The sequence below is a fragment of the Suricata suricatta genome, chromosome 3 (assembly GCF_006229205.1).
Source record: "Suricata suricatta isolate VVHF042 chromosome 3, meerkat_22Aug2017_6uvM2_HiC, whole genome shotgun sequence".
Taxonomy (NCBI): Eukaryota; Metazoa; Chordata; class Mammalia; order Carnivora; family Herpestidae; genus Suricata; species Suricata suricatta.
Window position 1 is genome coordinate 63,509,258 of NC_043702.1, and position 18,460 is coordinate 63,527,717.

The following is an 18,460-nucleotide window of genomic DNA, read 5'->3' on the forward strand; positions in this document are numbered from 1 at the left end:
AAGCACAGTCTACTAGCAACTTTATACACCAGCATGGTAATTTTTGTTGTAATTGATGAACCTACACTGACACGATATTATCACCCCAAGTACATGGTTTAGATTATGGCACACTCTTGGTCTTGAACATTCTGTGTATTTGAACAACGTTAGTGACATGCACCTAGCATTATAGTATTATACAGAAAAGTTTCGTTACCCTAAAAATCCTCTGTGCTTCATCTATTCATGGTTCTTTCCTCACTAATTCCCGCCAACCACTAATCTTTTTATTGTCTCCGTAATTTTGCCTTTTCCAGACTGTCCTATGATTGTATTTATACATTATGTAACTTTTCTGATTGGCTGTTCTACTTAGTAATATGCATTTTCAAGTTTCCTCCATGTCATTTTGTGGCTGGATAGCTCATTTCTTTTTAGTGCTAAATAGTATTCCAGCATATACCACCATTTATTGACCCATTTACCTATGAAGGACATCTTGATTGCTTCCACATTTTGGCCACTTTTATTAATAAATCTGCTATAAACATTTGTGTGAGGGTTCTCGTGTAGACATAAGATTCCAGCTCACTTGGGTAATTACCAAAGAGGACAATTGCTAGATTGTATGTTAAGAATAAGTTTTGTTCTGTAAAAAGTTGGCAAATTATCTTCCAAAGTGGTTGTACCATTTAGCATTCCAGATGACAATGAATGAGAGTTTCTATTACTCCACAGTCTTGTCAGCATTTTGTGTTATCAGTATTTTAGATTTTGTCCATTCTAACAGGTGGGAAGTAGTCTCTCATTGTTGTTTTAATATGCATTTTCCTTTTGACATATGATATGGCCCATCTTTTCTTATGCTTATATGCCATCTGTATATGTTCTTTGGTGAAGTATCCCTTAACGCCTTTGATCATTTTTAAAATCATGTTGATTGTTTTCTTATTGTAGAGTTTTAAGAGGTCTTTGTATATTTTTTCCTTTGAATTAAAATGTATTGACATTATTTCTAGTGCAGTTAAATTAAAAACAGTTTCTAAACAAACCTGTTAAGCTGTTGAAACTAGGGGACCCAGGAAATGGGTCCCTTCTTAGTTGTAGCTTGGTGGCAGCAACAGGAAGAATTTAAGACACAGAACATAGTATAAGCCTTCAGTTTTGAAATGTTGCTAAGTCTCCTTATGCTTCAGAAGTGATTGCCCCTGCCCTAAAAAAATAAAATCGTCTCCACCATTACATGGAGCCGTGGCCCAAATGGGAGTTTCTCTGTATGTCTTTGGTAACCATCCTTTGTCAGCTTTGTCTTTTGCAAATATTTTCTCCCAGTCCATGGTTTGTCTTTTCATTGTCTTAATATTGTCTTTAACAGAAGTATTTTATTTTAATGAAATCCAGTTTATCAATTATTATTTTTTTCATGGATCATGCTTGTGTTTATCTAAAAGTCATTGCCAAACCAAAGGTCATCCAAATTTTCTTCTATGTTCTTTTCTAGGAGTACTGTGGTTTTGCATTTTACATTTAGATCTGTGATCCTTTTTCGGGTTATTTCTGTGAAGAGTGTAAGGTCTGTGTCTAGATTCATGTTTGTTCCAGCTTCATTCAATGAAAAAATTATCTTTGCTCCCCATAATATGGCTTGTGCTCCTTTATCAAAGATAGGTTGATATTAATATTAATTGATTAATATGAGTCTATTTCTGAGCTCTCTATTCTGTTCTGTTGACCTGTTTGTCAATTCTTTCACCAATATCACACTACTTGAATACTGTAGTGTTATAGTTAAGTCCTGAGATCAGGTACTGTCATTCATCCAAGTTTTTCTCCTCCTTCAATATTGTGTTGGCTATCCTGGGTCTTTTGCCTCCCCAAATAAACATTATAATCACTTTGTCAAATCCAAAAAATAATTTGCTAGAATTTTTATTGAGATTGCATTGAGCAATAGATCAATAGACAAACTGATATTTAGTTGGGAAAAACTGACATTTGATATTATTTTTTCTATCCATGAGTAGGGAATATCTCCATTTATTTAGCTTTTCTTTGATTTCTTTTATTAGGTTTTTAGTTTTCTCATACAGACCTTGTACATAATCTGTCATATTAATGCCTAAATGGGTCCTTTCGGGGGGCACTAATGTAAATGGTTTGTGCCTTTAATTTCAAATTCCACTTGTTCATTGCTGGTGTGTAAGAAAGCAATTTACTTTTGCTATAGCATACTTGTTGTAATTGCTTATTAGTTCCAAGAGTTTTTTTATTATTTCTTTTAGGTTTTCTACATAGATGATTTGTTACCAGCACACAAATACACCTCCATTTCTTCCGTCTTAATCTGTGTATCTTTTCTCCTCTTTTCTTGTCTTAATTGCAGTTGTTAACACTTCTGGTACAATGTTGAAAAGGAGTGGTCTTGTTTCTAATCTTAGTGGAAAAGCTTCTAGTTTCTTCTATTGTATTTTTAAATGAATGTTGTTCCTGTAAAGAAAACCTATTGAGTTTTTTATGTATTTGAACCCAGACACCTAATTCACTTACTACTTGTAGGAGTATTTCAGATGTTTCTATTAAGTTTCCTAAACTTACAGAGTATGGAAATAACTATAATTTTACCTCCTCTGTTTTTGTTATTAAATGTAATTATTTCTCATATTTAATTGGATTGGCTTGTACTTACAGAAAAATTGTTAAATAATGATATTGATTTTTTTTTGCATTTAATGAAAATACATTTAGGATTACTTTGTAACATTTGTTGTTGACTTTGAGATTCATACAAATAAATACATATATTTTTAATATACTATGAAGGTAGCATTGTGTATTGGTAAAGAAAAGTTAACTTATTCAGTAATTAATATTGGCTGGAATAAGTAAGAAAAAAAGTCTCTATCTTACTCCATTTAGAAAGCAAATTCCTAATAGATCAAAGACTTAAATTTCTAAAGTTAAAGCATAAACATGCTAAAAATGCAAGAAAAGAACATGATCTATGTGGGTTATATCCCTCTACTTCCCCAGCAACATGGATACTTTCCTCAGTAAGACACAAAATCTAGAAGCCAAAGAAGACTTTCAGTTCGATCTTCATGTTAAGATTTAAAAATATTTTTAAAACGTTTCTTAACTTGTAACACAAAAACACCAAACTAAGAAAAATATACTTTTCTCTAAAAGGCCCCAAATTAACTTCCTGATGTCATGTCTAAAAAGTTGATATAGAATAAAAAGGCAAAAAAAGGTAACATGGACTCTTATTTAAATAGGAAGTCACAGAAAAGAAAATTAAAAAATACACCTCTTCAGATAGCTGTGAAATTAGGTGATTAACTAGTTGCTACTTAACCTTCTAATTTCTGTATAAGTCTAATTACATGAAACAGAAGTTGGTGTCTTGATTTTTTACTTTGCTTTTCTGTTTGGAGTGTCATTGTAACTACTGTATTGTAAATGATGGAAAATAATTGCATATGTTAAAAAATATGAAACTTTATAAAGTAAAAAAAAATAAAATTTCAAAAAAAAATACACCTCTTAACTGTGTGAAAAAAAAAAGTTCACCCTGTCTCAGAGTAAGACAAATGCAAGTTAAGACTATACTATGACCCTGTTTTTGTTTCAATCAGATTGAAAATAATGAAAATAAAATAACACATTATGTGGTGAAGATGTAGACACACAGGCACGGCATTATGTTGCTGTCAGGACAATCGGTGCTTTAGAGTGAGTAATTCTGCAATAATATCAAAAGTAGAGATTCACGTTTTGCACAGCCAAGTTCATTTGTTGACATTGATACCATAAATAGTCCACATATATGTGAAAATATGTGTGTAAAATTTATTAACTGCAGCTTTATAATAGCAAAAGATTGGAAACAACCTGAATGCCCATAACTGGGTGATTCATTCAATAAATTATAGAACATACAAACAGTGGAAAACCATGTAGCTGATAAAGACAGCTGAATCTATAAAAATTGATAAAGAGTGAAAAATGAAAGATGCAGAAGAGTTGTATCCTACGACATTATGCCTATGTGTTTTTAAATAGAAAATGTATGAGTATGCGTACACTCATGTGATTCATGCTTACCTACTATGTACCTGGAGCAATGCTATATGGAGACAGATAACAGTGGCTCCCTCTGGGCACAGGAATTGGCTGTTGGAGAATGGGTGGAGGGGAGTTTGCACTGTATTTTCTTTTAAATGTTTTGAGTTTATATCATTACATATTTTCTATCAAAAAACTAGTTGAAAATAATATATATAAATAATATAATGTAAATAAATATACATCTATGTCATAATACTTCCCTAGTGAAAAAATGTACCATACTTGTTATCTTTAAACTTTTATTTCCAAATAAACAACTACCAGTGGTTTCCTGATCTCTCACTGGAGAAGTAGAATTTTAAGGTTCACTATTCCTTTTCCATTGCTTTAAATTTACTGATTTAATTTTTCTGTTCTTCCAGGCCCTAAGTTGATTATAGGTAGATTGTAAGAAGCTCTGAAAGTTTTGCTAGCTCACTTAATAGACTGAGGGTACACATTTAGACCTGAATGTCCCACTTGTTTCTGGTCAGCCACTGAAAAATATGGTTATAAACTCCACAGCAGTGGGGACTTCCTTCAGTGACATTTGAGGTCCCTCTCAGACTCCTCACAAAACAGTTAGGGCTGCAATTTTATTATTGCAGCTTAAATTCACCAAAGCTGCAATTAACTGTATCATAGCTTGTGGACCTTAATGAGTTAACACAGTATCCAAATAAAACTCATATCCAAGTGGTAGCTTAGGCTCTGGGAAGTTTTGGCTTGGCAATATCTGTGAAATTTGAGCTCATACTAAATATACCTTAAAATAATATATTTGGGATTTGGCTCCTGGCATCAGATCAGATCTGACTCTGCTGTATGGAGTTGAGGGTTTTGCCTCAGGGCCTCATAATAAGTTTAGCAGTACAGGCCTGTAGAATCAGCAAGAAGAGCATTATTGCTTTAGTGAAAAAACAACCTCTTCCATTCTTGTTGGCACCCTGCTTCTTTTTGATCATTTTTTCCTGAAACAGGAGAATCCTGCTGTCTCCTCTTCCTACAGTTATCTTTTCCCATCTGAGACCCAATCTAGGAATTTCTTTCCAGCCTAGTCTTCTTGTCATTCCTAGTCACCTAAATGGCATTTGTCCAACACTGAACCGTCTCTCTCTCTCTCTCTACGAGTGTTCAAGTAAGCCAGCCCTGGCATGGCTAATGTCATGAGCAAGTCACAATTCCAGCTGCCTCAGTCTCAGATCAGATGAAAACTCAGGTCTGTGACTCAGTCAGCAGTGACTGATTGGTTATTAAGGCTGGCTGCAGTCGGGGGACCTGGTTGAGTGTCTGACTTTGGCTGAGGTCATGATCTTACAGTTTGTGAGTTCGAACCCTGTGTCAGGCTCTGTGCTGTCAGCTCAGAGCTCACTTTAAATCCTCTGTCCCCGTCTCTCTCTGTCCCTCCCACAGTCTTGCTCTCTGTCTCAAAAACTAATAAACATTAAAAAAATTAAAAGGCTGGCTGCAGCAAACTGTTTTGGCCAGCCTGGCTAGGAGCCACTTATTAGGACTAGGGGGTTGAATGTTATATACCCTCTTAGAGAAATCTCCCTTTCCACTTCATCCTGTTGCTAAACTATCTATTGCCCCTATGGGGGATACATCCCTGTCTAGGTAGCTCCCAGGGTAAATGGCCCATTAGGGACATGATGGTATTTAGCCTAATGTACTTTAATTAAGGCTATAGTTGAATCACTTCCTTAAGTTATGGCACAGTTTCTATACTGAGAAAGCACAAGAATTAATAACCTTGGGACACTTAACAAAACCTGAGCTAGAATGCTTATCTGTTAAGCCAAAGTCATTCAAACAGTAAGTAGAATGGTGGTTGCTGGAGCAGGGGGTAGAGAGTTGACATTCAATGGGTATGAAGTTTCAGTTATGCAGATGAGTAAGTTCTATACCTGCTGTACAATTGCATGCCTGTAGTTAACAGTACTGTTCTGCACGTTTAAACAGTTGTTCAAAGGGTAGATCTTGTGTTAAATATTCTTGCAGCCCACAAAAAATTACATTTGGGAATTACATTTTTATTTTTTAAAATATTTTTTAAATGTTTATCTGTTTTTGAGAGAGAGACGGAGCATGAACCAGAAGGGACAGAGAGAGAGAGAAAGAAAGACAGAATCTGAAGTAGGCTTCAGGCTCCATGCTGTCAGCACAGAGCCCGATGCAGGTCCCAAGACAGTGAGATCATGACATGAGCCATAGTCAGACCCTTAACCTACTGAGCCACCCAGGCGCTCATAGGCATTTCAGTTTAATTTAATTGGAAACAACAATTTTAATCATCTAGTTCATATTTCATGACCAGAGTTTATAGGTATTAAAATCTTCTCTTAATCTCCTTATAATATCTGCATCTCTTTTTGTTTTTAGGACTTTCATATGCAGAGTAAATGGTAATTAAAATGTGCAGGATGACAAGATGGAGCAAACAGTGCTTGTACCACCAGGACCTGACAGCTTCAACTTCTTCACCAGAGAATCTCTTGCGGCTATTGAAAGACGCATTGCAGAAGAAAAGGCTAAGAATCCCAAACCAGACAAGAAAGATGATGACGAAAATGGCCCAAAGCCAAATAGTGACTTGGAAGCTGGAAAGAACCTTCCTTTTATTTATGGAGACATCCCTCCAGAGATGGTGTCAGAGCCGCTGGAGGACCTGGACCCGTACTATATCAATAAAAAAGTGAGTGTTTTTTTACCAGGCGTATTTTACTGCTAACTGCCTTGGACTGTTACAGCACTGACACATGCTAAATTAGCAGAAAGCCTTAAGTATCCTTCTGTTTAAGCAATAAAACAACTTTATGTGTGCTTTATGCATATACATCCATGAGAAATAAATTGATTATATCATAACAGATGGAGCTGTCCCAGATGCACCACAACAAATCCCTAAACATAAATGTATGTTGTAGGCAGGCAGCTAATTTAACAAATTAAATTCTCCCCAGAGATTGTATTTACTATACAATTTGGTGTGTTTTCTGTACTTTGGAAATCCTAAAATTATCATAAGTTGCTCCTAAACTTTTGTTTAGGGGTAGACAAAGACTTTAAATATATTAGTATTAATTTCTCATAGAACAAAACTTGATGCCACAAGGTTTTTAGTTTCTAAATCATGTTATTCATAAGTCAATGACTTCCAGAAACTTTTCTCCACTTGGAAAAGAACATTCCTATACAAACTAGAGTTTTAAAAATTATTCAGAGCAGCTAATAATGTGCTTTTCCATTTGGATCCATGAGTCTTTGGGAAGTATCATTTTTAGCAATGCCAGCTACTAAAACTCAGTATGTCAATCAACTGAATTATGTAACAACCGAATTTCTGTCTCACAAAGTGTTAAATCAAGATTTAAATAATGAAAGCGATTCAACCATTTTCCTCAGTATTATTAATACATGAAATGTATTTATGCATATACATACATGATTTTACAAAATAAAATTTTGCTTAAAATATTTTTATTCAAAAATTATTCAATGTTTTGGTGTAGGTCTATTGATACTGGTAAGAATTAGCATAAATATTGTATTCTGAAGAACCTGTAAAACTATTGAAATGCTTGCATATTCTATATTTATGCTTGAAATGAATACCTTATATTAATCACTCAACTTTTCATTATGACCAGGATTACATCAAACCAAGAAAGAAAGCATAGAAAAATATAAATTTGAAGAAGTTTATTATGCTGATTTTAAATTAAATTTATGACTAGTTAATTTGCAACATTTTATTATCTTTTTCACTGGACACAGTACATTTGTGAACTCTTGGTAGAAGGAAAGGGCAAAAAGATTGTAATTGAGCAGGTAGAATTTTTCAGTTGGACATAGGCCTTAAAATACCCCCCAAACTTTTAGAACTCCATTGGTTACTGGCACAGTTCTGTATCAAGTTAGTCCTTATTAAATGAATAAGTTTGACAATTTTAATATGTGGATTTGAGACAGTTTTGCAAATCACTTCTTATTGACTGCTGCTGTTTCAGAGGTAAAATCCTCACTGTGCTCAGGTGTTTTTTTTAACTTTCCAGGATATAACTAATTTCAGTGTAACTTACTTTCCCTTCTTAAAAACTGGTTTGCCCATTATACACTAAAGAAAGAGATAATCATTTCCCATAGATCTCATTATATTTTATTTAACTTTGCTTTATAACACCGTATTGTTAAATCTTAGCAAGTTAAGAGTTTATCTATTTTATAACTACCATATACATTATAAGTTGTACTTTATCATTCAATCAATCCCTTGAAAATTAATTTAATGTGATGTCTGAAAAGCTAAAAACCAAATTAATCAAATGGTGAGGGCTTATTTGTCTAAGGAAGGGGACAATGCAGATAATTCAATTAGTCAAACATTCTAACTTATTGAAAATGGCTTCATCATTGAAGCAGCCTGTTTAGAGGTGCTGTTATCATGGGTTTGGGGCTTCATCCTTAGCAGGGCTTTTGCTACCCCCAGACATCTATGTCCCACCTCTCTGATGGTAATTACTATCTAAAAAACTATTAAAGCTACCCAGAGGCTACCCCTTCATCAAACAGGGCTGACATCTAGCATCCAAGCTCATGTATGGTGTCTGTATTTACAAAACAATAAATGAATACTTTGAGAAAGACCAAACTAATATATATTGACAAGGGCAGTAATTCTTTATGTGGAAACCAGATCATCCACTCAATCTGCCCTTAGATTAAGAATTTTCAGTCTGATAAAAGTTGTCTTGAGGGAATGTCCCCAAACAGCCCACAATTAGTTTATGATGAATGATATATAACAAAGAATATAAAGGCACTTGGGAAAGAAAGTCATGCAGTCCCTTTCAAATAGTTAAAAGAAAGGTCTTCAAACTGAGGATGAAAGACCAACTCTGAAGGAATGTCTAGCCAGCCAGATTCTTGTGCTAAACTAGCCTTTATAAACTTTGTTAGGTTCACATTCATAACTTGCCTCTAACACCATTTATCCTTATCTTCAAATGCACATTGTGTAGGGAAGGAAAAACATTTTGGCATTTTGGAACAAATCACATTGTGCAAGCAGCACAACCCGATAAAAGAAATATTGTTATCAGGAAGGAGTTTTCCCCAAGGTAAGGCACATCCATTGCCTTAACACTGGGCTGACATCCAGCAAGTCGTCCGGTGTAAGCCATGCAACAGCAATACAAATGAAACCTTCTGGAGGACCGGAATCCTTAAAAAGTACCATTGCAAGCTTAGGACGCATGACTAAGCTATGTGTTTAAAATGTCCTTCTTTTGGATTTTCATGTTTTGAGACTTTCTATGGTTGCCATTACATTGTTTTCTAGCTGTACATTTTCTTCCACAATTGGGTTATCCAGAGGAATAGTCTTAAATTCTGAATTAGTTTGCTCTGATTAAAGTTGGAATAATAGTGAATGTTTCTTCGATATTTGATGACCAATTTTGTCTTAAGACTTTAGGGTCTGAGATTAGTAGAGTACTCTTCATTAAAACAGTGGACTACACACACACAGTTCTGTTATAGACCACGTGCTTCATGGTGGAAATGTCACTAGAAAACAGTTTGATGGGATAAGATTTCCACTGTTACTCATATTGGGAATGTGAATTTTATTCTATTCCTGAGTGAGTTGGCATTTGCAAATATTAGTAGGCCAATGACTTTCTTCCCTAAGCTTTAACTCAAGTACAATAATTAATGTGCCATTTATATCTATATACAAAGTCTCTAGTTTCTTTCTTATTAATATACAGAATAAACAAAGCAAGCCTCCTATAAAAATGGTTGCAGAACCTAGCCTTTATGTTATATTTTAGATTAAATTACAGCGGTATCAATAAAAGAAATTTATGAGTAAACCACACTAAAGCCCTCTGTGATCTTCTAAAAAGACAATGTCAGTGAGCTTATGGAAATGTCATTGCTGATGGTGTATTTTCAGATGGCATATGCCCACATATTTTTATCTTCTTTGCCCTAGTTTAAAATGTGCACATTATATAATGTTTAAAGTTCTACTAAAATTGTTAAAGTAGTTTAATCCATGGTCAGTGATATTATAGTAATAACCAAAGGAATAATAGCAACCATCTCATGAACATTCCTGATGCCTGGAAGCATTTCCAGACCTTAAGATGTTTTAATCCTTCAGCAGTCCAAGGTAAAAAGTAAAAAATAAAATCACAGTGCTGTCAGAATACAGCCACTGAATTTGGCACACCATGGTAGTTCTGGTCCAACGGTCTTCAAAATGTGACTTCAGGCTGGGTTCCTTTTGTTTCTTTACTTTAGCTATGTGGCAAGTCACATTTAGCTATGAGCAAACCTTTTTTTTTTCCTTATGGGTTTTTTTTTCAGTTTTTTATTTCATAGCTTGGGTTCATTTTGCACCATTTGGCTATACATTGAAATTCTTCACCTACTCTTTATTACAGAAAACTTTTCTTCTCATGTTCTTCTTAAAATTACAGATGACTCACTAGTACCATGGAAGAAAATATCCTTTGTGGCTAGGCACTGGAAATAGAATGAAGTGTTATAGATCTGGGGTGAAAATAATGTTTATTAATTATGGAATGTAGAAATGGATCCATTTTAAAATGTATTCTTTCCTTGATGGTCTCATGGGCCATTTAGGAACAACTTATCCTCCCTTTATATCAGCTCTTCTTAAGAAGATGCCTACTTCCTCTTTATTGGAGTTGCATGAAGAGTCATATATGAACTTGTGATTTCAGATTCATGCCTAGTCTGTTACTGCTGCAGGAGTCTTAAGTTGTTATACAGGGTAGAGAGAGTTGTTTGGTTTGCTTTTAACTGACATTAGGGAGTTTTTCTTGTAAAAGCAATTTAGTGGAAAATCAGAAAACTAGATGGTAAGTAAAAGCTTATGATTCTATAAATTGTCCTCTGGACAGTTCCTAATTAATAATTTTTTTGAATGTCATTAGGTCCTTTAGAATTAGCAGTCATCTAAGGCTCTCCCTCACATCCAAGCTACTGACTGAACCAGATCTTTCCTCCTCATCCATTTTTTCTTCCCTATGCCCCTTTCTTCTTTGTCACCTCCCCATATCTGCCTCAGAAACAATCCCAAATGATGATGGTGGTAGTAAAATAATGGCTAGCATTTATTAAGTATGAGCTATATTAGTAAGAAGCCCTTCAACTAAGAGTGACAAAAATCTAACAGAAACTAGTTTTTGAAAACAAACAAGCTAACTAATTAATTAATGCATAAATGTATGTGTGGGGTAGGTCTTATTTTAATATCAAAGGATCCAGTTCTTTTCCATTTTTAGCTCTACTTTTTCCTATGCTGGCTGCATTCACGGCCTGGCTCTTCCCACAAGATGGCAGAAATAACCACCAGTAGCACCAAGCTAACATCCTACAGCCTAATAACGCCAAGAAAAAGAGCTTGCTTTTTCTTCAAAAGCTCTAGCAGAAGTCCCAGAATTGGTTGTAGTTAGTTCACATGACCGCCTCTGAACCAAATCCTGTGGCCTAGGGCATGTGATGGTCTCATTGACCAGATTAGCACCACATGTTGCCAAGGGGTGGGTCACTGCCACCCAAGCCACGTGAACAGACAGTGGACCAGAGCTGTCCTCTCAAAGGGAGAGGTGGAGACTGCAGAAAGCATGCTGGGCAGGCAAAAATAACAGCTCCAGACTCTGTGCACTACGTATCAAGATATTTACAGTTCTTATTTAATCCACATGTCCTTCCCAGATAAGTCTTGTCTTTATTTTGAAATAATGAAACTGAGGTGAAGTAATTTGCCTAAGAGCACAAAGCTATTAAGTAACAGACACTAGATTTAAAGCAGACCCGTCAGCTTCCGTGGCCCATTGCCATGCTGCTTCGGGTCTGCAGTCTTTGCACGGATAATACCAGTGGGAAAGAGAAGTCTCTAAGAGGATACTTTAAGCCTGTTGCTGCTGTTCCTGTGCCTCTACTGATGCCACTTTGCATCTCAGCCCTCACCTCTTCAGTTGGTGGTATTTCCCAAACCTGATTGTCACTTCACTGTTACTGCTCAGTCAGAGACATCCCTGGTTTTAAAATCCCTGATTGTAAAAACCAAAATTTTGAGACTCAGTAAGTTTGGATCAAGTTGAAACATAATTGGACAATTACATTTCCCATCAGATATAATAGGGTGATAAATACCGTTTTTTCCCCCAAAGAGGACAGATGCAGGAAACTTAAATGACGTGCCTCTCTAATAAGAAGGGAGAGAATAAGTTGTGATTGGGGAGGTGGGCCAGGGTTAGAAAAAGGTACTTTGTAGTGCATATTAAAGAGTTTGAGGTTTAAGGGCAAAATGAATTCTCAGTAGGCCTTAGGTAGAGAAGTCACATGGTCCATTTTGTATTTTTAAAGATCAAGTTGGGAGTCTTTTTAAAAAAGTTTTTTAAATTTTTATTTATTTCTGAGAGAGAGAGAGAGAAGAAGAGAGAGAGACAGGAGTGGGGAAGGGCAGAGACAGAGGGAGACACAGAATCCAGAGCAGGCTCCAGGATCTCAGCTGTCAGCACAGAGCCTGACTCGGGCCTCAAACCCACAAACTGCAAGATCATGACCTGAGCTGGTCAGATGCTTAACCGACTGAGCCACCCAGGTGCCCCAATCAAGTTGGGAGTCTCGATGGAGGCTTAGTCTAGATTTTTTACAATGAAGACAGAATAATAGGTAGGATCTGAATCTTTTTTGGAGGTGCCCAAGTGTCAGGCAAGAATAAGCTGATGGCATTGTTTTCCGAATATAAAATTTGGGAGGAAAGATGGAGCAGCAAACTTCCAGTGTGAAAATTGATCTGGCTTTCAAATGCTCAAGTGTTAGTATGTGTATGTATTTGAGAACCAGACAAACACACACTTTTAACCTTTTCATTCTTGTACTTATATGGCATATTAGAATTGATTAAGGGGACTCACATCTTCTCCATTCAGATGTGGAAATCAGCAGGGAATAGTTTGCTCATAGTTCTCACATAGCAAGTCAAGGATGAAATTGGGCCTCATATTAGTCCAAAGAAAATTGGCAAATAATAAGGTGCCACACCTATGGTATAAAGACACAGGCTGGGAAATATTTGACCCCCAGACTTCATTTGCACCTGTGGTTGTAGTGTCTCCACTCGGAGGTGGAGGCAGAGGCAGCTGTAACTTGGCTGATAAGATCCCAGCCGGGCAGCTCTGGTGGGGTCACCTCCTGGACTGTCCCCACCCCCATTATTCCATCCAGTTAAAGCCAAGTGACAAGCAATTTTATAGACTCTTCTCTGGGTATAATTCTTCTTCTCTTTTGCATGGGCTTAAAGCAGAGACAAAATCACTAGATAGTAACACGCACAGATTCATAAATAGCAATTCCTATCAAACTATTATAACATAATTGTTTCCTTATTGACTATGCAGCTAGGTCAAGGGGAAGGATTTTAACACATGTATATAACATAATCATTGACAATTTGGGAAATTTTAAAAATTAACTGTTAACACTGATCCACAGCCCTGCTATTGAAGAATCACCTTAGTTATTTACCAAAAATATACAGTACTAGGCATAAGAATCTCTACTAAATTGGAATCACAACAACTTTATGAGCTAAGTATAGTTATTCCCATTTTTCAAAGGAGACAAGTAAGTCACAGGAAAATGAAGTAACTTGTCTAGGATCTCATGCCACATTTGAGCCAGACATCTGACTCCAGAGTCTACACTCTTAATAATGATATAAGTTTTAAAAAAATCCTACTTATATTTTCCCAGTGTTACTCTCTAGACTGTCAAGCTGTTGAATAGCAGGGGTGTTTGCCTGTTTTTCTCGATTTGCCTTTAAAATCAGGATTGATTTTTCCCTTGCTGAAGAGAGTCTGAACTAGCACTACAATGCATGGTTTACATGTGGGTCTGTGCTGCCAAATGCAATAAACATTAGCCAACTGAGGGCGTAATATTTTAAGTGTGGTAAGTCCAGACATCAAAGACTTGGAATTGGTATGGAAAACAGGATGTAAAATATCTCAAAGTTTTTAATATTGGTTCCCCAAATGATAATATAATGGATATACAGGTTAAAAATTATTAAAACTAATTTCACCTGCTTCTTTACTTTTTAAAAATATGGCTATCAGAATATTTAAAATCACATATGGGCTCAGATTTGTAATTCATGTAATATTTCTAATGGACAGCTTTGACCTACATAAACTTTCAGTTATCCTTCTAGATTTTCTTCTATTAGCGAAGATAGTTGAACATTCGCTAGTATATATACTTCTTGGGGTCATGACTTACATATCTTTGTTTTCTCTGTAAACTCAAGCACAGAGCTTTGCAAGTATTATGCTAATTGGAATTAGTTTATTTTTTGGAATAAACTAAGTTAATATTTGGACCTAAAACTAGTTCCATACTGCTTTCCAGGTGTTTGCAATGCTCATACATATTAACAGCTTATCATATAGGAGCTCAATAAATGTTACTTGAGTTTGCTAACTATATATGAAGAGCTGAGTGACAAATCTGACCAACATCTAATGTATGAAGAGTTACACTGATACAAATGTATCCTTAAAGTGATATTTCATCTATAGAATTTCATTCCTGAACCAAAGTGTTATGTTTTGAAATATGTTCTGAGGCACAAAATTATTCATATGTTAAAATGATTTCATGAATTTTCTATAGTCTTGGGTTGTAATGAAGCCTGTTTCAAGCTAGATGCTACTTATCAGCCTTTTCTCCTCCACCACCAATTTTGAACTTTTTCTTTGGTTTTGAAGTGACTTCATGCAGCACATGCTATCCCAAGGAGTTGTGATAATGAAATTTTTATTGAACTAATTACATTTAAAAGGTACCAAGGTAGTTTACTATAACAAGCCATCTAATACAATCCTTTAAAAGGTCAATACCAAACAATACATTTAGAAATGGTTAAATTTTATGTTATGCGATTATTAGTAAATGCCTTAAAAAATACTGAGTCAGAACCCTTCATTATGTTATTTATGCTATTGTATGTTGTTGCTTTATTTTATTTTTTTTGTCTGCACACTGCTAATTGCTCTTAAATACATCTAATTTTTGGAATGCAATTCCATTCACATTCATGGATCCTAAATTCTTCAGGGGCTTTGAGCTTTTCCTCTGTACTAAAAACGTACTACATGAGATGAACAGTCAGTTGGGATTAGAATTCAATGTGTCAGCTAACTCAGAAATCCCAATACAGAATTTAGCACTCCCAGTCAACAGATACTCTCTAGGGAACTTGGCTTCCAAAAAATCAATTATTGGATGCCGTCCATCTAGCTCAAGAGTGGGTCTGACGGTGGCTGTTTTCATTTCCTATTACCAATAGATGATAAGATTTATTTTAAGAAAGATGGTTAAAAAATAATTTTGAAAAATTATTAGTTCTGTTGAATGATGTTGCATTCTTTAGGACTAATTTTCAAGATATTTGAACTGGGAAAGCTGAAATAAAAGTTGTATCTTAAGAGTTTTAGAAAGAAATGAAATATGCACCCGTTTAAGACTTTCATTCAAGTCAGATGTTCAAGATATTAACAAAATAAGTCAATTCTCTTGGACAAATATCTTATGTATGATAAAGTTGCAGGTAAGTATCAGATTAAGGGTGGTGACATCATTGAATGTCCTATCTAATTAAGTAGAAATCCAGTGACCGTTTGCATGGTGAACATTAAAAGTTGCAACACTGGAATAATTCATTATAAAAAATAACAGAAGTAGGCAATACAGTTGTGATGGTTTATGCCTTTATACTTCTATGTTGTGTTCCTATCTTACAGACTTTTATAGTATTGAATAAAGGGAAGGCCATCTTCCGGTTCAGTGCCACCTCTGCCCTGTACATTTTAACTCCCTTCAATCCTCTTAGGAAAATAGCTATTAAGATTTTGGTACATTCATATCCTTTTCAAGTGATCAATAGTAACTATTTGTGTGTAATCTATAAGTGCTTTGTAGCTAAATATAAAGTTAGTTTGGGAAATGTCCATATGCTATAGCTTTTATCACTCTTTTTGTATCTTTTGTCATATAAGCCTTATTCTTACAGTTTATTGGTCATAAAGATGTCACTAAAACTTACAAAGGCTTTAACATTATGTACATATATATATACTCATAAATATCTTTCATATATATTATACATCAGTCTTTAACACTTTATATATAGATATATGTGTCTTCCTAAAAAAACTTGTATGGAGTGAGTCTTACAAATCTAATGTAAGATGGTCATATGTATCTTTACCATATTTACCGCAGAATTTGTGATTATCTAGAATTTATAGTTAGTAATGATATAATAACAGAGAAATATATTTCCAGAGTCAAGTTTAGACATACATATTAGATAAATCATTTTAATGTACCTTAGAATAAACTTTTAAGTATATTTTCTATAGGAGAATTTTGGGGGCTTTGGCCAATACTTAGTTAATTCTTAGTTAATTCTTGAACTTTCCTAATGAAATCCATGAGGAAATATTGGAATATTGGCTGAATTTAAAATTTAAGTCATTGAATTATGATTCTGTCATGTAAAACAGATTGCTTAGTAAAGACTCTGGAAGTTAATGAAAGAAAGAAGCTGAGATTATATTACCAAATGGTCTTCAGGGATTTGACTTTGTGATTTCCATTGGTGTTAAAAAGGACTCCAACTAAATTCAGCTATTCATATTTGTGGCAAAAAACTTTATTTCTGATTATGTCTCATTTGATGGCTTTGGTGATAATAAATGTAGAAATACTGTTGTAATTTTCATAAATGCATAATACCTAATTTTTTTTAAAGAGAAGATTCTAAAACTAAAAAGGCCATTTATTTTTAACCTGATAGCAAGAGGTTTCTTAGTGGCATAAATATGCCAGTATTAATATTAAAAGATTTGAAACATAAAAATCATATGTTCAAGGTTCTTAAATTTATGGAGGTTACCTTATCCTAGTTTGTATTCCTAGTGCCATCATGTGGTCATTTGATGAAAACCTCCTTTTTCACTTATGGAAAATTTTTACTGGGCAGTAAATTGTAGTGGAAAGAATATTGGATATGAAGGCAGGAAACTTGTGTTCTAGTCCTCAGCCAAGTTATCTGATTTCCCTAGAGCTTGGGCCTTATTTCTTCAATTTCTGAAATACAGTGATTAGACTAGTTGTTTTTCAAGGTCCCTTTCAGCTCTGTTATGTCTTAGTCGTTTGTTTTAGCTAACACTTGGATCGTATCTACTAATATAGAAGCCTGTTCCAAATACCTTCCACATTTTAACTCATTTCATCTACAGCTGAAACTGGCCAAGTCTACACTTGATTAGATACCTTGTATGACAGTCACTGGAAACATAAGATTCTGTGCCAGAGCGGCTGAGTGACTTGCCCAAGTTCACTTTTATGTTGCATTTTAATTACATTCATATCACATCAAATCCTGGCCTTTGGGAATTTTCACTTTTACTTGTATTCAATGCTACTGTGCTTATTCAAATCCAGTCAAAATAGAGCAATCTGACATAGCACCATGCTGTCCTCTTGACTATGGGGATTTTTTTTTTAACAAATTGAACTTATTCTATAACATGTACTTAAGAAATCACAATATTGCTGATATGTACCTTCCTTAACAATTTGCTATTTTAGTTACTTAAATTAAGTCAAATCAGTGTTCTCTGCCCCAAAACTGTACCACTCCACATCGCATATTTTCCCACTCAAGTTCTCTGGAAGGCAAAAATACTGATTCACTAATAGTGTCAAAACAATACTTTATACTTATATAAACATTATACATTATCTCACTTAATCTATGTAACACATTATACATTATCTCAATCAATAGCGCTACTCTGAGGGTTGATATTATTACCCACATTTTGCAAATAACAAAACTGAAATTTAAAGAAATTAGATAATTACCCACAGTGTATTAGTCACTGTATCCTGGATAAACTGCAGTTTAAGCTTTCAATGTTTGTTTTATTTAATGTAATATAATATGTGGATTTGGATTTTCTTTTGTGTGTTCCTTAACAATAATCTACATTATTCAGCATGCTAATTATGTGCACTATTTTGACAAACTGTGTGTTTATGACAATGAGCAATCCTCCTGACTGGACAAAGAATGTAGAGTAAGTTCAATTATTGTTTAAACCACCTACTATGTGTGTATGTGTGTTGTAGATATGACCATATAGATATTTGACAGATAGACATGTGTATCTATATCTGCATATTTAGGATTTTGGAACTATGCCTCAGTGTACCTCCTAAGTAAAACTGAAGAAAATTTTTACGAAAGCCATCT

At 34.8% G+C, this 18,460-nt stretch overlaps 1 protein-coding gene across 6 annotated transcripts in view; it reads left to right on the forward strand.

Annotated features, from left to right (window-relative positions):
- The window catches only part of LOC115287755 (sodium channel protein type 1 subunit alpha), a 142,238-nt gene that overhangs the window by 56,854 nt on the left and 66,924 nt on the right, over positions 1-18,460 (forward strand). For all 6 annotated transcript variants that reach the window (XM_029934451.1, XM_029934453.1, XM_029934455.1 and 3 more), the window contains exons 2-4: positions 6,472-6,784; positions 15,939-16,057; positions 18,195-18,284. In XM_029934451.1, the coding sequence (XP_029790311.1) occupies positions 6,521-6,784; positions 15,939-16,057; positions 18,195-18,284 (473 nt within the window). In that variant the 5' untranslated portion in view covers positions 6,472-6,520. The remainder of the gene's footprint in view (positions 1-6,471; positions 6,785-15,938; positions 16,058-18,194; positions 18,285-18,460) is intronic.